Source organism: Serinus canaria, chromosome 13 (assembly GCF_022539315.1).
Source record: "Serinus canaria isolate serCan28SL12 chromosome 13, serCan2020, whole genome shotgun sequence".
NCBI lineage: Eukaryota > Metazoa > Chordata > Aves > Passeriformes > Fringillidae > Serinus > Serinus canaria.
Genome location: NC_066327.1, coordinates 11,636,289 through 11,655,656, shown reverse-complemented (window position 1 = coordinate 11,655,656; position 19,368 = coordinate 11,636,289). Strand labels below are relative to the sequence as shown.

Genomic DNA, 19,368 nt, shown 5'->3' with positions numbered 1-19,368 from the left:
AAAAAAAAAAAAAAAGAAAACGGGAGGGGGGGCTTGAGGGGAAAAAAGGAGAAAGAAAATAAAAGAAAACAGGGGAAAAGGCCAGAATTGAAAGCAGACACAGGGAGAGAGCAGCTCCTTCCCTGCGGTTTAAGGAGGCGATAGTCGGGCTGGTCCGGGCTCCTTTTGTTCCCTGTGAGCCGGGCCCTCCGCTCGCCCCATCGCAGCCCGCTGCATAACTCCCCTCTCCTTGCAGCCACTTTGGCTTCTCCTCCTTTTAATTTTTTTTTTTTTTTTTTTTTTTTTTACCCATCACACTGGTCTGCCGGGCGTTAATCGCAAGTTGTGCTCTGCAAAGGGTCCCCACAGAGGGTGGAGGGAGGAAGTTGGAGGAGCTCCGCTCCTCATTGGCGAAGCAGCCTCCCCCCTTCTCCTCCTCCCGAGCTCTCTTTTATTTATACACGCACGCACACACGCGTGCACATCCCTCGGCCCGGGGCTTTGCTCCACACTCGGGTCCGAGCAGGCAGAACCCCGTCCCAGCTGGGCTGGGGGCTGCACAGGGCACTGCTGAGATGCACTAGAGGAGCAGAGCAGGGCTTGGCTGCAGCCCAGCCTTGGCACAGCCTTGGCTCTCTTTATTTTATTTTATTATTTTTTCTCCCTCCTCCCCTCTACTTCAATTCTTTCTTTCCCTCTCTTTCGCCTTTAAGTGGAAAAGCCTTGCCAGCTGGGGCAGGCTGGGAGGGCAGGGAGAGCCTCAGCAGGCAGCAGGAGAGAGTTCGGAGGAGGAGAGGGAGGAATTTCGGAGCCTTGCCTTGGGACGTGCGGCGCAGGCTCTCGGCTGGAGGGACCCTGCTCAAGGTAAGCTCTCGTGTCGCCCAGCCGGGGGCTGGCTCGCCCTCCTGCCCAGCTCTGCCTCTCCAGATGGGAAACGCCGTGTTGGAGCTGGTACAGTCCCGGAGGAGCCTGTCCTCCTGTCCCTGAGCCAGCCCGGCTGTTCTGCAAGGGGCTTTGCCTCCCCTCCAAGGGCTTGGCAGCCCAAAACACCCACCAGGCTCTGGGGAGATGGTGTTTGGTGGGAAGCAGCTGAATTCTGTGGCATCCCATGGGAAAGAACGTGGCATCAGCTCTCACCAGCCCTGGGTCAGGACAGCTGAGAGGAGCACGGGGATGCTGTGGCTGTAGGACAGGAAGAGGAACCCCTTTGCAGCAGGAGCAGGGCCCAGGTGATCTCTGCTTCTCCCTGGATCAGGGGCTTGCCCTGGCTCTGCAGGCTGGTGGGAGGGCTGGAGGGTGCATGGGGAAGAGGCCGCTCACCAGGCCAGCGAGATACCCTTCAGAGGTGTGGGTGCAGAGCAGTGTCACCCCACTGCCAGCCTGGCCAGACACACCCATGGCCGTCCCTAACTGCAGGCTGCTCCAAGGACCATGTCACCTCTGTCTGTGCCATGGCAGGGCTCCTGTGCCTGTGGGCCATGGAGAGGGACATCTGCAAGCCCTGCCCAGGGTCTGTGCCCAGGAGTGCTGTGTACTGGAGAGGGCAGAGCTTGGTAAAACCCTGCTAGGCAGGGATGTGGGCAACTACTCTGCTGTCCTGAAAGCACAAGAGCTGAGGGCCTCCAGCAGGGCAGAGCTGGTCTGGAGTGAGGCTCTGACAACCCAGGGACAGAGGTGAGCATGTCCTGCAGGGCTTTGGTGCTCACAGTGGGCTCAGAATATCCAGCTCCTGCACTCACCTGCCAACTGGGAGTCATTCAAAACAGAATTTGTAGTGGAAAGGGATGTTGTGCTTCTCCATCCTGGTCCCAGAGCAAGCGGGGTTTATTCTTAAGCATGGGCAAATACCTTAAAGTAGTTGGTCTGGTGTGCAAACCCTGTGCTGGCAGAGGCTTGGCATTCCCAAATCTTTTCAGAAGGTCTCCCATTGATGACAAGGATTAGGAATGTTGAGACCCAGTGCTTCCTAGGGGTCACTGAGGGGTGGCTGGGAGGTCATTTCCCCCTCAGCACCCTGCAGTACAAGATGCTTGTGCCTCCCATGTTCTTGGGAAAGGAGTGAGTTTCATGTGGTCACCGTGATCCAGTGTCAAGGACATGGCTCTGCCTGGCAGAGGATACAGGCCAGGCTGGCTTGGAGGGGGAGCTGCCAGGCAGCTGCCCTGGTTGGCAGCCCTGACACGAGGTTTGGAGTCACTCCTTGACAGGGATGACATCCAAGCTTGGGTGTGCTGTGGCTGTGTGGCAGCCACCAGCCCTGAGCAATGTCCCTAAACCCCAGGAAACACCCCTGAATCAGTCAGTGCATCAGGAGGGATCAGTGTTTTGGACAAGCACCAAGTCACAGCAATAGCAGCATGCACAGGGCTCTTCCCTCTTCCAAAAGCTGCTGTCCCTTCCTCCAGCTCAGGAGCATGGAGGAAGAGCAGGCCAGGAGACAACAACCACTCACCTGCCTGTCCCTGATCACGCCCTGCACCCCTGCCCAGGACTGGGAGTGTGGGGTGCCCCTGGTCAGTGTGCAGCAAGCATGGCCAGCTGCAGTACTGCAGGCTGGAAGAAGTCAGCCATGGCTCATTGTCCAGTCCTGGCCATATCTTGTGGTGCAGGGCTTGTCCTGCAGGGCTCTGGCCTGGGCTTGGTCCTGTGAATCCCTACATGAACTGCCTGGGAGGTGGCTGAGCACACATCCTTGCCCTGGCGTGGGCAGCTGGTGTGCATGGCAGTGTGGGAGGATCCCAGGAGCTCCAGCAGAGCCCAGAACCAACCAGAGTAGCTGTAGTGGACTCAAACCAGACTGCAGCATGGTGCCAGGAAACCCAAGACCTTCCTGAGGGATGTGCTGGAGGATGCATGGCTGGAAGCAGCTCAGAGAGGCAGGGTGGAGGGAGCAGCTCCTCCCCAGCATCAGGTGCTTCAGCAGGGATAGACATGGAGTGGATGGGCTCAGGGACAGCAGTGAGGATGATGAGAAGCCCAGAAGAAGCTGCAAAGGACTGGAGAGGGGTTGATGTGGCTCGTTGGTCAGTGGGTGTTGTGGGAAGCTGACACACAGTCTTCATGCACAGGAAAAGTCATCACAGAGAGAAAAGAGCTTTTAGGGGAAATATCTGTAGGCCTAAAGTCAGAAGGCTGAGTTCCTTCAACCTCACGAATCTCAAAGCACACGTCAGGGAAAGCTCTGGCTGGGAAGACATGGGCACAGGACAATGACACCATGATCTCTTTCAGGCTCAGTTTTGATGGGTCTGTGTCAGGATTTCCAAGGAATTTAGAACAACACCCTCAGGGAGAGGAGAGCACTGGAGCAGAGCAAGACAGGATTGTCTCAGTGAACACCAGAGGAAAGCTGGGATTAAGAAATGCTCTCCAGCTGTGGGAGTGATGCCATGCAAAAAGAGACCACGGTGGCTGGATGTGCCTTGGCCAAACGTCCAGCTGCTGCCAGAGGCTCCAGGCAGGGACTTCTCTGCCTGGTCCTCAAGGTTCCTTTGGCCTTGGTGTGTGATGGGAAGTTGGATGGGATTGCAATGCTGTCCACAGTGTCAGGCTCCAGCAAAGCACCTTCCTGGGATGGAGTGGCAGAGGTCAGGGAGCAGAGGGGCCGTGCTGAGCCCTGGGGGAGCCCAGGCACCAGCGCTGGCAGCTGGGGCTGCCTTTGACCCAGAGCTGGAAGGAGCTGGGGACCCTGCGGGCTTGGGCTTGGCTGGATCTGTCCTATCCCTGCAAGAGAGGATTGGAGCTGAACACTTCATGGAGTTTGTTTGTTTGTACTTTAACCGAGGGAAAGAAATCCCCTGGAGAGGAGCTGCAGGGGGAGGGTACAGGCTGGGTATTGTTTCCTGAGGGGCTGGAGCAGCTCCAGGAGGCTCCTTCCGCTCTGCCAGGCAAATTGGAATAACGAGGCTTGGTTTAGGGGTCGTGTTCCCCCTCCTCCTCGCCCCCATTGCCTAATTAGGGTTCCCAAGCTAAGCTCACCTCTGTCCTGTTCTGCTGCCTCTCAGACACCTCCTTCTGGAAGGGCAGCACGTTCCAACACCACGGGGAGCACAGAGCAGCCCCAGCTGTGACAGGGACTCATGCTGGGGAGCACTGAGGGGTGCTGGCATGGCTCATGTGCTGAGCAAAGGGGTCCCTTGGGCCCATTGTCCCCCAGTGTGGTAACAGGAGCTGTGTGCCTCTCACACCCTGCTTGGCCAGTATCCCTGGGTGCACACCAGGCTGTGGCATACCCTGGTCTGTGTGTGCAACCTTCCCTGGCAACCACAACCTGCAGAACAAGAGGGCCATGGTATGTGGAGCCTATGCAGGGAGCTGGGAGCTCACAAAACTCCCACAGAAAGGCTGGTGCCAGGGGAGCCAGGGCAGGGCAGTGTGTGGTGTTTGTCCTGCACCCATGGATGGACTCATCTTCTCTAGGCCACGCCTGCAGGGGCACCTGCTTATCCATCCAGGAACTGATTAACACCCCTCCTACACTCCTCCTGGGGCTCAGTAAGAGCCAGTGTGTGGTGGTGCTGGTGGGAAGCTGTGGGGTGCAGGAGCTGGGGCAGGGAGGGGTTGGAGAATGCAGGGATGTAGCAGGGCACTGCACTGATTGCTAAACCCTGGAAATACACCAGGAAACAGATGGAGCACCTTCTCCCTGCTGTGGAAGGGGACTGGTTGGGCGGCACAGGGGTGATGCTCCTGAAGCAGCAGGAGATGGCCGGTGCTGATCCTCAGCCCCATCCTGCCAGGCCCTCTGCCTTCCCTCTTCCGGCCCAGCTACCATGTGAAAGAGGCTGTGACTGAAATCTTAATGCTACCAAGACCCAGCAATTGGCACCAATTAAATTGCTACATTCATGTTTGAATTGCTTTAACTGGCGAGCCACACTGTCTTATTTATACAAAAAAATATGTTTGCTTGTGGGTTTGTCTGAACCGGTGCCAGCAGAAAATGCACCATTTCAAGGCCTGTGCTCTGCTAGCTCATTCTCCTCTTCCAAACTGGAAGTCACCTTGGTTTCAGCCTTTGCCAAGCAATGGTGGCAGAACAGAAACACTGCTTTCCTCGGGGCTGGGCGCTGCAGGCAGACGAGAGGGGTCCCCTCCTCTCTGCCCACAGGCAGCTGCCAAGTTTCCTTCTCCAGCCTGGGAGCTGTTTGGGAGAATATGGTCTGATTCAGGAACAGGACTCGGTGCCCATTTAAAAGCTGCACTCAGGGGGAGGGTAGGGGGTGCTGGCAGCTGCTGGTGCCAAGTCCTGCCACAGCTTCTCCTCTGGAGGTTCTGTCAGGTTTTGGGGGTAGGGTCTGTTTGCAGAGCATGGGTGCAGAGGGGAGCTGATTTCTGATTTGTGACTGAGAGAAGTTAAACAGAACCCGGCCTGCAGGTTGGCAACAATGGCTTATGCTGTCTGGGCAGAGCATGCAGGAGGGGATTATCCATCTCTGCAGTCCTGGTGCCAAGTGCCACCATCCTGATCTTCCTGCCCCATAAGTCTGTGCAGGAGGGGGCAGGATCAGCTCACAGCACCAAGAACTGCACCAGATGTTGCATTTTGCTCTCTCTCAGAAATCCAGAACAAGGCTAGATAAAAAAACCCTCTGAAAGCAGCCTCTGCCCTTCACACCCAGCACTGGCTGGCTCCATCCTTTCCCATCCTGGCCACAGTGCCAGGCTCCTCTGCAGTTCCTACAGACAGGCACAGGGTGCTCTGACCACAGAGATGAGGAGTGCCTAATCCCAGCCACGAGAGCCTAAAACCCCGGAACAAAGCAATTTAGTTTGGGTCCCTCGGAGGCAGCTGGGAGGAGCTGATGCATCCACGGAGATTATCTCCTCCTCCTCCACAGATCTCAGGGAAATGCTCACAAGAGGATCAGGTTGCTCAGCCCTTGCTGGGGTGTTAGACTGGTAAGACCCCAACACTCTGCCTGCTCCTGGGGCTTTGCAAAGCCCCTACATCCAACTGGGACTTAGGATAGTTCTTTTTCTCATCCTGCCTCCGTTGCCCTCCCCTCACAGCTTATTAGTGGTTAATTAGAGCCAGCTGGGACCTTTGGCTCCAGCCCTGGCCCCACCAGAGCAGCCACCCTGTGTCAGTGGCTGTGAGCAGGTGATGGAGGTGCTGACTGGCTGGGGACTGCTCTCCTCCCTGTGCAGACACCAGCAGAGAGCTTCCCTTGAATCACCATGGGAAGGCAGACAGAGCTTTCTGGCAGCCATGGAACAAGAGTGAGGAAGGCCCTGGGGATGCCAGCACAAGGGATGAGAAGCCAAGATAATCCCTGATCTTGGTTCCGTGTCCCTGTTTCCCTCATTCTGTGCTCTGGTGGGGAGAAGCAGCAGGTAAGCAGCTGGACTCTGCTCAAGACAAGCACCCCCCATCCAGTCTGACATCCCCGGGAGCTGGGACCCCTGAATGTGCCAGTTTGGAGGTGGAGGGGTAGGAGAGCTGAGTCACTCAGCCAGCCCCAAGGCTTTGCTGTCCAGTTGGAGGGCCAGGGGGATGCAGGGAGATGTGTGGGTCCTGGTTTGGGTCTCTGCAGCCGTGTTCATAATTGACATTGCTCACATGCTTGAAGCAGCGTGGTATGTTCTCCCAAAATTGTCTTTGCTGTCACGGGTAATAGAGAAATTATGGGACTGTCATGGATGGCCCTGGCTGGGCTGTGTTGCGTATTTTAAAGCATCCTATTGGAGAAGAGCACTGGGAAGGGCTGAAATGCTCCCAAGGGGCACATTTGTACCTCCCTGGGGGGTCATTGCAGTACAAGGGGTGAGCCCTGAGTCTGCACAGGGCTGCTTCCCCCACCCGAGAGCATCCCCAGACGTGCACAATGCCAGACTCAGGGCTGTGCTCCAAAACACTGCCCAGCCTCCAGCACCGCCCCAGAGCAGTGCCAGCCCCACCATGGCCCTGGCACACATTGTCTGCCCCAGGGAGACCGAGGTGGGCAGGATTGGACCTGGGTGAGAAGCAGGGGATGCAGCAAGGGACAGCTGGGCATTGCCTGGCACGTGGCAGGGGCACCCCCTCCCTCCTTCCCCAGGCACAGGTGAAGCCTGGTCCTCACCCAGGGCTTTCCCACAGCCCAGGCCAGGCTTGCAGGCTCTGGGGAGCAGCCCACAGGGTCTGGCCTTTCCTCTGAAAGCGGAAGCAGGGGAGCATGCGCAGCCGAAGGGCCATGGATACCATCACTGGGGCTGGGGGATTATTTATAACACTGGCACCTCTCCAAACAGATGTTTCTTTTTATTCTGAACTTGTACTAAATGGGTCACTCGTTTCCTCTGTCTCCCATGGGCTTAAAACGGAGGGGGAAAGAGGAGGGATATGGGTGAGAGTGCAGGGCTCGCCCTGGTCCCACGTCCTTCTGTGCTGGCTCCTCTCAGCGTGGTGGAGAGCCCGTGGCTGGAGATTTGCTGGGTTCTGTGGGTGGACATTGTGGTCCCCCCCTCGCTCAGAGAGGTCAGACAGGGCTGTGTGGGGCTCCCCACCCCATTCCTCACGTGGCTGACCCCAGGGCAGCTGAATCACACTGCTGGGGCTCAGTGTGGACTTGTCATCCCCCCTGGCAGTCTCCCTCCCCTGCTTCAGGGTCACAGTCCTCATTTTCAGCTTTCTGTCAGATGCTGTCAAAGCCTGTGTCAGGGTGCCCTGGAGGAGGCTGGGTGTGCCACCTCGTGTGCTGGCATCTGCTGCAGGACCCTCATGACCACACAGCCACGTTCTCCAGATGCCACTGAGGCTGGGGGCCAGAATCTGGGGTCCTGGGCAGGGGCTTTGGTCATGTCAGATCTGCTCTCTGATGCAGAGGTCAGCAGGAGAGCTGACCCCTCCTGTGGGCACAGTGTCCCTGGGCTCGTCCCTCGGCTCATCCCCAGGGCTGGCATCTGCTCACGCTTCTCCTGTCTCCTAGAGAGCTCAGCCCCTACCAAGGCTGTGCTTTAATCACATCTTCACAGCCAAGGGGCTCTCACAAAACCACTCAGAGGGTTTTGGCACTAATGACACTGCCTGTGCTTGCAAAACTTCACCTCTCCCAGCCTGAAAAACGCCCAGATCCAGCACATTGCCATCCCCCAGTCTCTCAGGATCTGGGGGAAGCTTTGGGGCCCCCTTGGTGCTGGCAGGTGGCCAGGTGAGGAGGGTTTTGCCCCCAGGTGTTCATCCTGGGGCAGGGATGGTCTGTGGGACGCAGGGACTCTCCAGCCCTGCTGCTCCTCAGTCTGGTTTCAGATTTCCTACCTCTGCGTTTTATCAGCAGCCTTTATGGGCCTTGGGATGACGAGCTCCCCATGTGTGTGCCCTGCCTAATTCTAGCCTTTTGCTGGGAAAAAGAAAAAGGGCTCTGTGATGATAATCTGGCCTGTGAGTAAACACAGTGTCATGGGAGCCAAGGGACCCCAGAGGAGAGATGTTGCAACTCCGGACAATTCCAGCCAAGGGAAAAAAAAACCCAACAACCACTCAGTTTTATTTAGATTAAAGGGTGGGAAAGAAGCAGTTGCAGAGGCCAGAGGGAGAGTGGCAGAGGAAAACAGGACAAGCCAAGGAGTTTCACTGCTGGACAAGCAAGGTTTGGGTTTCAGGGGTCATCAGCCTTTGCTCGGGGAGCCTTTTGCCTTCAAAAGCGGGGGATGGCACCCATGGTGTCCCCCCTCCTCCTGCCAGGAATGCCTTTGCTCCCTGGCTGTGAGTGGTATTGATCATGGGATCCATAGAGGGAATTTTTTATTGCATATGGGCACCCATGATCTCACTTAATGACTCAGATGTGATTAGACAGAGAAGAAATAAAGTGTATTTGGCTTCCCACTAATTTGCACCAGATGTCCCTTGCCTGTTTGGCAGGACAGTGGGGCCATCAAGCATTGTGGGAGCGCCTGGAAGCACAGCCCTGCAAGAAAAGGGGCTAGAAATAGAAATCCAGAGGAAGGGAAAGGATTGGCAGCTGTGTGAGCTCCTTCCCAGTCAGACGAGATGCCCTCATGGGCAGGGCCAGCATCTAGCACCTCTGCCCAATACCACAGGAGCAGCAGTGAGGACAAAGGGAGCATGGCCAGAGGGAAGAGCAATGTGGGCAATGGATGCAGGAATTTCCCCTGGAAATACAAAATAGAATTTGCTGAGGGGGGCTGTGCACCCTGATTTCCAGCAAACAGTGCATTCCCTTACTGGTGACTAATGGTCCCTAGGGAGCAGAGCTCCTGCCAGGGTGGCTCTCAGGGTGGCTGTGCCTGTTCTCCCACTCCCCAGCATGCTGAGCTGTCCCTTTCCCTGTGCACCTGCCCTGCAGGCTGGTTCTCAGCTCCCACAGCTCTGGGGGTGCTTGTGGGACCCCCCCACACACTGATTCTGCACAGGGCACTGGTTCTGGAGAGGCATGAAACATGGTCTAGGTGGGCTGGGAGGAGGGCAGTGGGCTGGGAGGACGTCCTTGGTGTTCCTAACCCACCCTCTCCCATGGTGTATGATGTTTGCTGGGCTGGAAATGGCCCTGTCCCACACGATCCATGCTTGAGGATGGGCAGTGCCATGCAGTGCCAGCAGTGGCTGCCATGGGTGTTCTGCCAGGGTGCTGGGAGACACTCAGGGAGCAACTGCAGAGGGAAGGGGGCTCAGAGTATGGCAGGGCACACAGAGCAAAGTCAGAGGAAATTCTTGCCTTGTTTCCCAAGAACAGTGAAGACTGAACCCACACAGCATATTTTGGGCATTAGCAAAGGCATTTTAGGCTTACTAGCATTCTTAAGCAAGAGAGAGGTCTGGAGTGGGGGAACACTAATGAATCAGTGAGGTCTGGTGATGCTTGAGCTGCTTAGCAAGGAACTCTGAGGTGCAAGGAGTAGTAGAGGTGGCTCCCTAAATTCAGATGATACCATCCCTAACAGAGGCTGGATACAGCAATCCTTGCATCCAAACTCCTGGGTGTTGCCCTGCTCCTGCTGCAGAAATTCCTGTCCAAGTTCATCAGCCACAGAGGCATCAGCCCCCGGCCCTGAGCTGAGCGAGGGACTGCGAGAGGAGGCGGAGGAGAAAGTTCAGCTGTCACCAGATCCGGGATGCAGGAGAAACGGGAGCGGGCTGCTCTGGAAAAGCTGTGCAGTCATGGGATGGGGAATCATGAGACTTCAGTCCTGGTCCTGGCGTGGCCCTGGCTGTGCTGTTTGACCTCTGCTCTGGCCCTCTCACCCATGTCCTGTCTGTGGGATCACAGGGCTCTGATGGCCTGTGATCCAGCCCCTCAGTGCTGCTCTGGGATGTTGGGGTCACCCCTTTTATTCAAACCCCTCTGCAAGAGCACAAGGCTAGAGATGCTCAAACAGGATTCCAGCGGTGCCTGACCTCAGCCAGCCCTGGGACAGTCCTTTGCCAGCTGGGCAAGCCAGCAGCCCCAGGGTTGGCTCAGCTCTCCTCATCTCTGCTGCAAACCCAGCTCTGCTCTGCCAGGCTGCTGTGATTACAGAGGGGAGATAAGGACAGGCAGTGTCTGTGTCACCAGGCAGGGACTATTGCCTGTATCTGTGGCTTGTTTGGACTCCAGACCTTCCCAGACACTCTCAGTCCAGCAATGCCCAGCTCTGGCCTCTCTGGGCGTAGCGTGGGGGTGAGCAGGGACGTGCCAGCTGCTGGGACCAGCCTCCACCCCAGCCCTTGGCCAAGCCCCAGCGTGGCCCCAGGACCTGAGCCCTCCTGGAGCTGAGCCCCTGGGGAGCACAGCCACCCCAGAGGCATGTGGGGCTGTGTGTGGTGTGGGGCTGTGTCACCCAGCCAGCGCCGCTGCCCCGCGAGCCAGCCGACCTCCTGTCTCCTCTCCCAGCCAAATTCCTCCTTTAGAATAATAAACAGTGTGGCTCAAGAGAAAGGCTCCTTTCCCTGCATGGCTAGGACTGGTTTGCCTTCACATGGAGGAGCTGGAGGGGGCAGAGGGAAGGTCTGTACCAGTGCTGGTGGGGAGGAAGCATGGGGATGGAGAGTTGGGACAGCACCGTGGTGGCTCTGCAAGGTGGGAGGCGGCCATGGAGCTGCAGGGCTGAGTGAAGGGTGCTGGACGTGGCATTGCTGCAGGAGCTCCCTGGCCTCCGTGATTGTGCCTGGGTGGCTGAAGGCAAAGGGTCCCATGGCTGGGAAATACTCAGGTCCTGGCTTGTGGGAAGGATGTAGGAGTGTGAAGGATCTGTGGCACCCTGGTAACCCACAGGGGTGAGGGGAGATCACCCAAGGCAGGTGAGCATCCTGTAGGTGCCTGTGTTTGGGTCCCTGGGTGGGATAACGTCTGGGTGTCTGCTTTTGTATCACTGAGTGGGATTGCTCCTCCTCGTCTGGCACTCTCAGTGGCACTCACAGTTCCTGCTAAGAACAAAAGCTGGGACTGGGGGAGAGAAACAAGTGCTCTCAAAGCTGGCAGTGAGCTGGGTGCATTTGCATCCCTTGTGAGACGCCTGTGCTCACCCACATGTGCAAGCACGCGTGTCCCCGTGCCAGGGAGGGACAGGCTTGTCCCTCTCCTCCCGCAGGACCCAGCTCAGCCAGCGGCTCTGAGCATGCCTCTCGCCCCGGCCGGAGCACACAAACAAGGGAGAGGTCACCACTCTCTGCGAGACGTTGCCACCCTCCCACTTTGCTTGGGAAGCATCTCCAAGAGAAATGCCTTTCTGCAAAAGCAGCAGCTTTATTAAAACCAGCTCTGAGCACAGCGCAGGCGGCCAGGGGCGGCAGGCGGAGGCTGCGGGGCCCTCAGAGCTCGCTGCAGCGGCACCCCTGCTGGCCCAGCAGCCCTGCTAGCCCAGCAGCCCTGCTAGCCCAGCAGCACTGCTAGCCCAGCAGCACTGCTAGCCCAGCCCCAGCACACAGCAGCCCTGCCCGGCTCCCCGCTCCGGCAGGGAGGGTTTGCCCGTCAGTGACCCTGCAGAGATCGCTGCTGCAGCTGGGAGCTGGCTGTGCGGGGAGGGGAAGCCGAGATCCCGGCTGCAGCAGGACTGGCAGTGACAGCCAGGGAGCTGCACGGGCAGATAAAAGCTGGGCATGAGCTCGGGAGGATCCTAGCCCCTTACAGGCAGGTACCTGGGGGCTGGGGTGGTGAATACAACCTGGATTGGGCATGCAGGCAGGGAGGGGTCAAAGGAGAGGATCCCAGTTGTCCTTACAACCTTGAACATTGAATAATGGATGAATCACACACCGCTGTAAAGGAGAATGGGGAAAGGAAGATGATTGTTCTCATGGCAGTGCCTTGGGGGGCAGAGATTAGATTGTCTATCCTTGACTCTCCTGCAGCTTGGTGCTCCGAGGGTGGGTGCAGAGAGGTCACATTCATTTACAGCCTGAATTTCACCTCCGTCCTTTCATCCTACCCACCCCCATCTCTTGCCCTAAGTGCTCTTATCCCCTCTGGCAAACGAAGAGAGAGAAAGAGTTACAGAGATTTTTTCAGGAGGCGGGAGACGGCGTTGCTGAATAAGCTGGAGACCTGGAAGGATTTGTGGTAGATCAGACTTCTGTTGAGCCAAAGCAAGAGAATAATAAAAACATCTGACAAGCGCACGTCATTTAAAAACCATTTCCTCCTTAACATCAAGCAGGCCGGGAGGCGGCTCCAGGGCCAAGAGGCAGAGCTCAGTAAGAGCCTGGGGCCAGCTCAGCAGGTCCAGATTGCCACTAGCCCTCCTCAAGCCTGGCAAGAGCTCCCCAGAGCACTGCCAGCATCTCAGGGGGCTTCTCCTGGGGTCTGCCTTGGGAGGGGGCCCCGTGGCAGGGCAGGATCTCAGCCTGGGCTGAGCTGGGAGGTTCAGCTCCATGCAGGAGCATCCCCGAGTTCCCCAGTGAACTCATCTCCCCCGGGCACAGAGAAAGCCTTTTCCCTTCCTCTTCCTCTTGTCGGTGTGTTCATTTTGCTTTTCAGAAATGCTCCTTCCCATCCCTGCAGGCACCTTGGGGAGGGGTACCTGTCACCCCAATACACAGGAGACAGACCCCTGCTCTTGGGGATCTCTGGCCTCGTCTCCTTTGGCTCCTGCTTTGCACCAGGGAGGGCTGAAAAAGCTCTGTAGAAAAGATTTCTTGAGAAATGTTGATTAAAGAAGAACTTTAAACTAAAAATACCGTCACAGATATTCTGTTAAATTTATGAATTTAAAAGTTAAATACAAGAAACTCATTTTTTGGTGAAGTTTCTTTAGGCTTGTTGTGGTTTAACCCCAACCAGCAACAAAGTGCCATGACAAGGCTTCTTTTATTTCATTGGAAGGAGCAAACAATGTGGGAGGGTTGGAGGGGGATCTGTTTTCTAGCAAGTTTTATCTCACTGTGACTGAGGGAAGAAAAACTAAGGAAAAAAGGCAAATGGTAAAGCAGAGGAAGGGAGGGAGGGAGGGAGGGAGGGAGGGAGGGAGGAAGGCAGGGCTCTGCCAAGGGGGAGAGGCATTTCCAGCTGAGATGAGCAAAAGTTGACACAACTGCTGGAGCCTCCAGCAAAATCCCTGTTTACCAGTGGGAGAAGCCTTAGAAACTGCAGATCCAGCATGAGGGGGAAGCACCACTCCCCCAGGAGGGAAAGGCTGAAAACTGGAGAGATGGAAGGTTTCTGAGGTGGAGAAGTGAGGCCAGGGACCCCTGCCCAGGACAGCTGAGGGACCCCTCCTCTGCTGAGTGCTGTGCTCATTTCACTTTGCTCCTGACAGGACTTGGACACCCAGAGCCCAGCATGCCGTGCCCCACTCTCCAGACGTGTCTCTGGCTCCTCATCCTCACTGGTGAGTGCTGTGGCTGGGCAGGGGTGTGTGATCCCTGGGGGCTCACCTCGGGGGGAGGGGGAGGAAAGGGGCAGCGCCATGGGGAAGCACTGGGGTGCACAGCATGCCCCAGGCACATCTGTCCCTGCTCAGATCCGGCTGACTCAGTCCTGTGGTGGGGTGGATGTGAGGTGCCCTCCTGCTTCATGGTGGAGGAGAAGACCTTTCTTGCCTGGCACAGGCAGCAGTGCCAGGTGTGCTCAGACCTTCCTTAGCAGACACCTGAGAACCCACGTGAGCAGAAGGAATTTGGTCAGATCCCAAATATCCAACAACCCCCCCCTCCAGCAAGGCACCAGGGCTCCTGGCTGCACCTGGGCTGTTCACAGCATTGCTGCAAGTCCCTGGAGCTGTCCCCAGCTGTCCTCCCCACCTGTGGGGACATAAGAGGGGAGCGTGTCACACCCCCATTGGGACATCTGGGCAAATGGTGAAGCAAGGAAGCTGGGAGAGACATGGGGAATCATTCAGGAAGACCTTGCCTGCTCTATTGCTTCCAAAGGATTTCCTGCAAGGTTTTGCTTTCATTCCTTTTTCACTTTCTTGTAAACTCTCATTGTTTCAGCCTCATCTGTGTCCTGTGTGACACTGTCCATGTGGACAGGCAGCCAGAAGAGCAAGGAATTGCCTCCTATCCTCCTTGGGGGTTCTCCACCCCATATTGCCACAGACAGCTTGTGCTGCATTGAGCCCTGCTGAATCCTGTGATGTGTGATTTCCTCTCCAGTAAGGGTTGTAGGAGGTACAGGGAATGAAGGGTGACCCACCACGGTCTGGACTGGCAGGACCTTTTTGAGGAGACCATGGGTTTGTCAGTGGTGATTACACTAGGGAAGGCAAACCCAGGAGAGTTATTTTTCAGTGTAAAGGGTGACACTACAAAGCAAACCCATTGCCACAAGGTGTGCTTCTCTGTGGATTTCAGAGGAATTCAGTTTGGTCTCCTGTCACCCCTCTCTCAGGTCTGCTGGAGGTGACGTCTGGGTACAGCGGGCTGCACATCGAACCCAGGGACACTGAGCTTGTCCTCAGCCTCCACAGCACCTTCTCCTTCCTGTGCTATGGGGACAGAGAGCTGGTCTGGGAACGGGAGGGGCAGCCCCTCACTGCCTCGCTGGAGCACAGGGACGGTGTCTTTGTCAGCAATCTCACCCTCAGGAACGTGACAGGCCATCACACCGGGGAGTACGCGTGCACCTACAGCCCTGAGCAGGCTCCAGAGCCAGCAGAGAGGAAAGCCCTCTACATCTATGTTCCAGGTAGGGGACAGCATGTCCTTGCCTCTGGGTTTCCATGGGATTTAGCAACCAGGAAAGAAAGGGCTTTTCTTATTGTTCTGTCTCCAAGCACCTGGAATCCCCAGATCCCTTCTCCAATTGCAGGAGAGCCTTCATGGTAGGTCTCTCTGGCTGTGGCATGTCTCTGGTGTGCCAGCTCATGGAGAGTGGGGTGTGCTGGGACAAGTGGTGGGGGAGCAGTGGTACTCGGTGGTGCTGGGTCTCTCTCACCCTCCCAGGAGACATTTGACAAGCACACAACATGCAGCTCTACTTTCCCCAGGGAAGGATGGGAAGCATCCCACTAGCATGGAGTCAGGGCCCTGTGGTGGAGTACTCCCAGAGGAGCACAAAGCAGCCCTGGTTAAGCTTCTAAGCAGCATTCTCTAACCAATGTTCCTTCTCTCCCACAGATCCCTCCCTGATTTTCCTCCCTGCAGTCACCTCTGAAGAGGTCTTCATCTTCATCACGGGCTACACAGAGGCTGTCATCCCATGCCGTGTGACCAACCCACAGATGCAGGTCACCCTCTATGAGAAGAAGGTGGAAAACCCCATCCCAGCTACATATGATCCACAGCAGGGATTTAAAGGCTTCTTTGAGGATAAAACCTATTTCTGCCGGACATTTGTGGAAGACCAGGAAGTGGATTCAGACACTTTCTACGTCTACAGGATCCAGGGTGAGCTGACATTGTCTCAGCACACCTGTGCACCTGCTGTGGCTGTTTGTTCAGGCCAGTGGCAGGAGACACCCAAGCTTTTTCCCTGTCTCCTCAGTGATGATCAATTTGGAGGCTGTATTTAGTTCTGTCTCTGTTAGAGAATGGGTTTTGCCTGCAAGTCAGCTCCATCCCTCAGGGAAGACAGTTTCCAGTGGACCAGTCCACCCAGGGTAAATGGACTGGGTGCCCACTTATGTGGTATTCATATGTCCTCTGAATGGAGAGAAGCAGAGAAAAGAATGATCAAAACAATTCTTATCTCATTTGCTGCTCCTGTGTTTTTGAACATGTGGAATGTGTTGGAAGATTGTTTACCCAAGGCGATTGCTTGGTTGGATTCTGGTGATGGTGTTTTGATTAACTGACCACTTGGATCCACGTGTGGGTGTCAGGACTGTTGGCTGACAGTCACGAGTTTTCAGTGGTAGTTAGAAGTTAAAAGTAAGTATGATGTAGTATAGTTATGGGATAGTATAATGTAATATAATATAGTTTTAATAAAGCGAGTGTTCAGCATTCCAAAGCCATGGAGTCAGATGCCAATCATTTCCTTTGCTAGGGGTCCTGCTTTTACTACGCACTCACCCCTCCATAATTCCTTCCTCTCTTCCACCTCTCCCACAGTGTCATCTGTGAACGTGTCCATCAGTGCCGTGCAGACCATGGTGCGCCAGGGAGAAAACGTCACCGTCATGTGCACCGTGAGCGGCAACGAGCTGGTCAACTTCAACTGGGATTATCCCCGCAAGCAGGTGAGTGCTCCACACCCACAGGCTCTGGGCAGCAGCTCTAGCCTTCACCCAGATGTGCCATGCCAATCACTCATCGATATCCCATGGCAGAAGTTATGGGATGCTGCTGCTGCTGCCACACAGGGAGGTTTGATGGGGATATGCCTGGATTAAGACTGTCTGTCTCAGGGGTCTCTGACTGGTGTGTGTTCCCTGTCCTGTGTCAGCCAGACTGAGGGCCTCTACCACCTTCTCCCCACTCCCTGCAAGCCCAGTTGATTTTGGCTTGCAGGGAGGGGGGAGAAGGTGGTAGAGGCCAAAAAATCCCACATGATTTTGGCTCCTCATACCACGTCTCCTGTCCCCATTTTGCAGGCAGGGAAGGCTGTGGAGCCAGTGACTGACTTCCTGCCTGGATCCACTCATGAGATCCGCTCCATCCTCATCATCCAGAATGCAGAGCTGGAGGACAGTGGGACCTATGTCTGCAATGTCTCCGAGGGCTACCACGAGAAGACGGACAGGAAGGACATCACTGTCCAAGTGATCGGTGCGTCACTGCCCACGCGCCCAGAGCCACCAAACCGTGTGGGCGTCCAGGCAGGATGTCCCAGAGTGACCCCCTCTCCTCTCTCACAGCCTCCAGCTTTCTCCCCTCCTCACTTCTGCTCTAAGTAACCATGACAACGAGCCAAAGCTCACCCCATCTCACCCCTGCCCACTTCTTGGCTTCAAAATATCCCAAATTTCCCTTCATGGCTTTTGTGATCCTTTCAGACACTTGAGGGTATTGGTAAGAACTCCTCTGCACTGAGTAGTACCAAGGTGACGTTAAGATATGTTGTCTTCCATCTGCATCTGACCTTCTTTCATGTAGTTTGATGGAAACTGCCCCATCTCCGTTATCTCCACAAGATAACAGCTACATGCTTCTGCCCTGTGAGCTCCTCTGTTCCCGTGTAGCTCTGCATCCACACTCCCCTCAGACTCAAGCCTGAGGTCTTGAGGGGTGGACCTGGAGCTGCCACACCAATTCTGGGTGTTTAGAGAGTTTTGTTCCAGATCCATGTTTATCCAAAGGGCCAGAGAGGAGGTTATTCCCCTTTCTGATCACCCTCTTCCTCTTGCCTCAGAGCGTGGCTTTGTGCACTTCCACACCCACCTACCCAGCACGGTGTATGCTGAGGTCCACAAGAGCCACACTATCCAGGTGGAAGTGGAGGCTTATCCCCAACCCAGCATTGTGTGGCTGAAGAACAACAAGACATTGACCATGGAGAGCAGCAGCGAGTTCACCATCACCAGCAGGAACCTGACAGAAACCAGGTACGGGCTCATCATTCCTCACCAGGGTGCAGAGAGGGGGTAATTCACAAAGGCATCTCCAAACTGCTGGTTGGGCACAGCTGGTGATTGAATAGCTTTCTGTGAGTGGATTTTGAGCACTCCTCAGGTGGGTGGGAGCTGGTTGCCCCCAGGCATTACCAGTCCCCGGGTACCCTCCCACAGCCATCGCTCTGGGACTGTGTCTCCCCAGGTACCAGACAGCTCTGGTGCTGGTGCGGGTCAAGCAGGAAGAAGGAGGATTTTACACCATTCGGGCTTCCAATGAGGATGATGAGCAGGAGATCTCCTTCCATCTGCAGATAAATGGTGAGGATGGGCATGCACACACACATGGCTGAGGTGAGCAGGAGCAGCCTCAAGGGATGGTGCCATCTTTTGCTGCAGAACCCTCAGAATGAAGCCCTTACTCCTGTAGCTGCAGCTCCAGAGTGGTCTTGCTTAAAGAAAGAACATTCAGGCAACAAAAATGCTTGGGTGAAATATCTCACACTTGGCCTCAGAGCAAGGGAGACAGGGAGGCAGCACAGACACCATCAGCTTGACCTAAGGTAGTAGACGTGGAGATGACTGTACAGCTGTGATGTCCTGGGCTTTCCCCCATTCTCATCCTGCTCTCCAGTCCAGTTGTGTGGGGGCAGATCTCCTCCATAACCCCCTCACACCTTGCTCTTTTTGCTGCTCCCTTTCAAAAATAAACCACAATGGATGTGATGAGTCCCACCTCATCCCTAGGCTATGGCAGGGATACAGTAGACTCACATTCCCCAGAAGAATCATGTTCCCCTTCCATCCTGCAGTCAGAAAGAAAGATTAATTCCCATCACTGTCTTTTGGTTTCAGTGCCAGCTAAAGTGGTGGACCTCAAGGAGAACAGCAGTGCCAGCAGCGGGGAGCAGACTGTAACATGCTCTGCTGAAGGCATGCCCCAGCCAGAGATCAGCTGGTCTACTTGCAGCGACATCAAATGGTGAGGGCAGGGATAGAGGCCATGACAGCAGCCGCACTTTTATTTATTAGAATAACAGGCTATTATTTAATTGCATTCTGCTGGCACACTCACCTGGGCACCCCGTGGTAGCACATGGTCCCTGCTGCCTCTCAGGTGCCTTTGTCCTCTCTGTCCCAGGTGCAGCACCAAGGGCCAGCCTACCCGGCTGCTGGGGAACGAGTCGGCTGAGATCGGCGTGCAGACCAACGCCTCGTACCTTGCGGGGCGGCAGCTCTACCGCGTCAACAGCACCCTGCAGCTGCACAGGGTGCACGAGCCCCTGCTCCTCAGGTGCACCGTGCACAACTTCCTGGGCACCAGCTCCCAGGACATCACTCTGGTGCCACACGGTGAGGGCTGAGACAAGTTTTGAGCCAGTAGTGGGGAGATAGACTTTTCTGTGTCGCCATCCTGGAAACCTGGGTGCTTCTGCCCCAGATGAAGTTTCCTTTGGGTTGAACAGAAAAAATTTTTCCAGTGGGAGTGTGGAGCCCTTATGTCCAATGGCCATGGATATGCTCTTTCCACTACTGGCA

At 55.8% G+C, this 19,368-nt stretch overlaps 1 protein-coding gene across 3 annotated transcripts in view; it reads left to right on the top strand.

Annotated features, from left to right (window-relative positions):
• Window positions 1–570: 570 nt before the first annotated feature.
• The window catches only part of PDGFRB (platelet derived growth factor receptor beta), a 31,863-nt gene continuing 13,065 nt past the window's right edge, over window positions 571–19,368 (top strand). Inside the window, exons 1-10 of one of the 3 annotated variants that reach the window (XM_009091445.4) lie at window positions 571–843; window positions 13,654–13,725; window positions 14,727–15,023; window positions 15,455–15,724; window positions 16,391–16,518; window positions 16,873–17,047; window positions 17,631–17,823; window positions 18,035–18,150; window positions 18,685–18,811; window positions 18,971–19,182. In XM_009091445.4, the coding sequence (XP_009089693.1) occupies window positions 13,677–13,725; window positions 14,727–15,023; window positions 15,455–15,724; window positions 16,391–16,518; window positions 16,873–17,047; window positions 17,631–17,823; window positions 18,035–18,150; window positions 18,685–18,811; window positions 18,971–19,182 (1,567 nt within the window). In that variant the 5' untranslated portion in view covers window positions 571–843; window positions 13,654–13,676. Of the gene's footprint in view, window positions 844–13,408; window positions 13,570–13,653; window positions 13,726–14,726; window positions 15,024–15,454; window positions 15,725–16,390; window positions 16,519–16,872; window positions 17,048–17,630; window positions 17,824–18,034; window positions 18,151–18,684; window positions 18,812–18,970; window positions 19,183–19,368 lie in introns of those variants that run through there. The other 2 variants (XM_018915479.3, XM_030229262.2) reach the window with 2 other exon arrangements.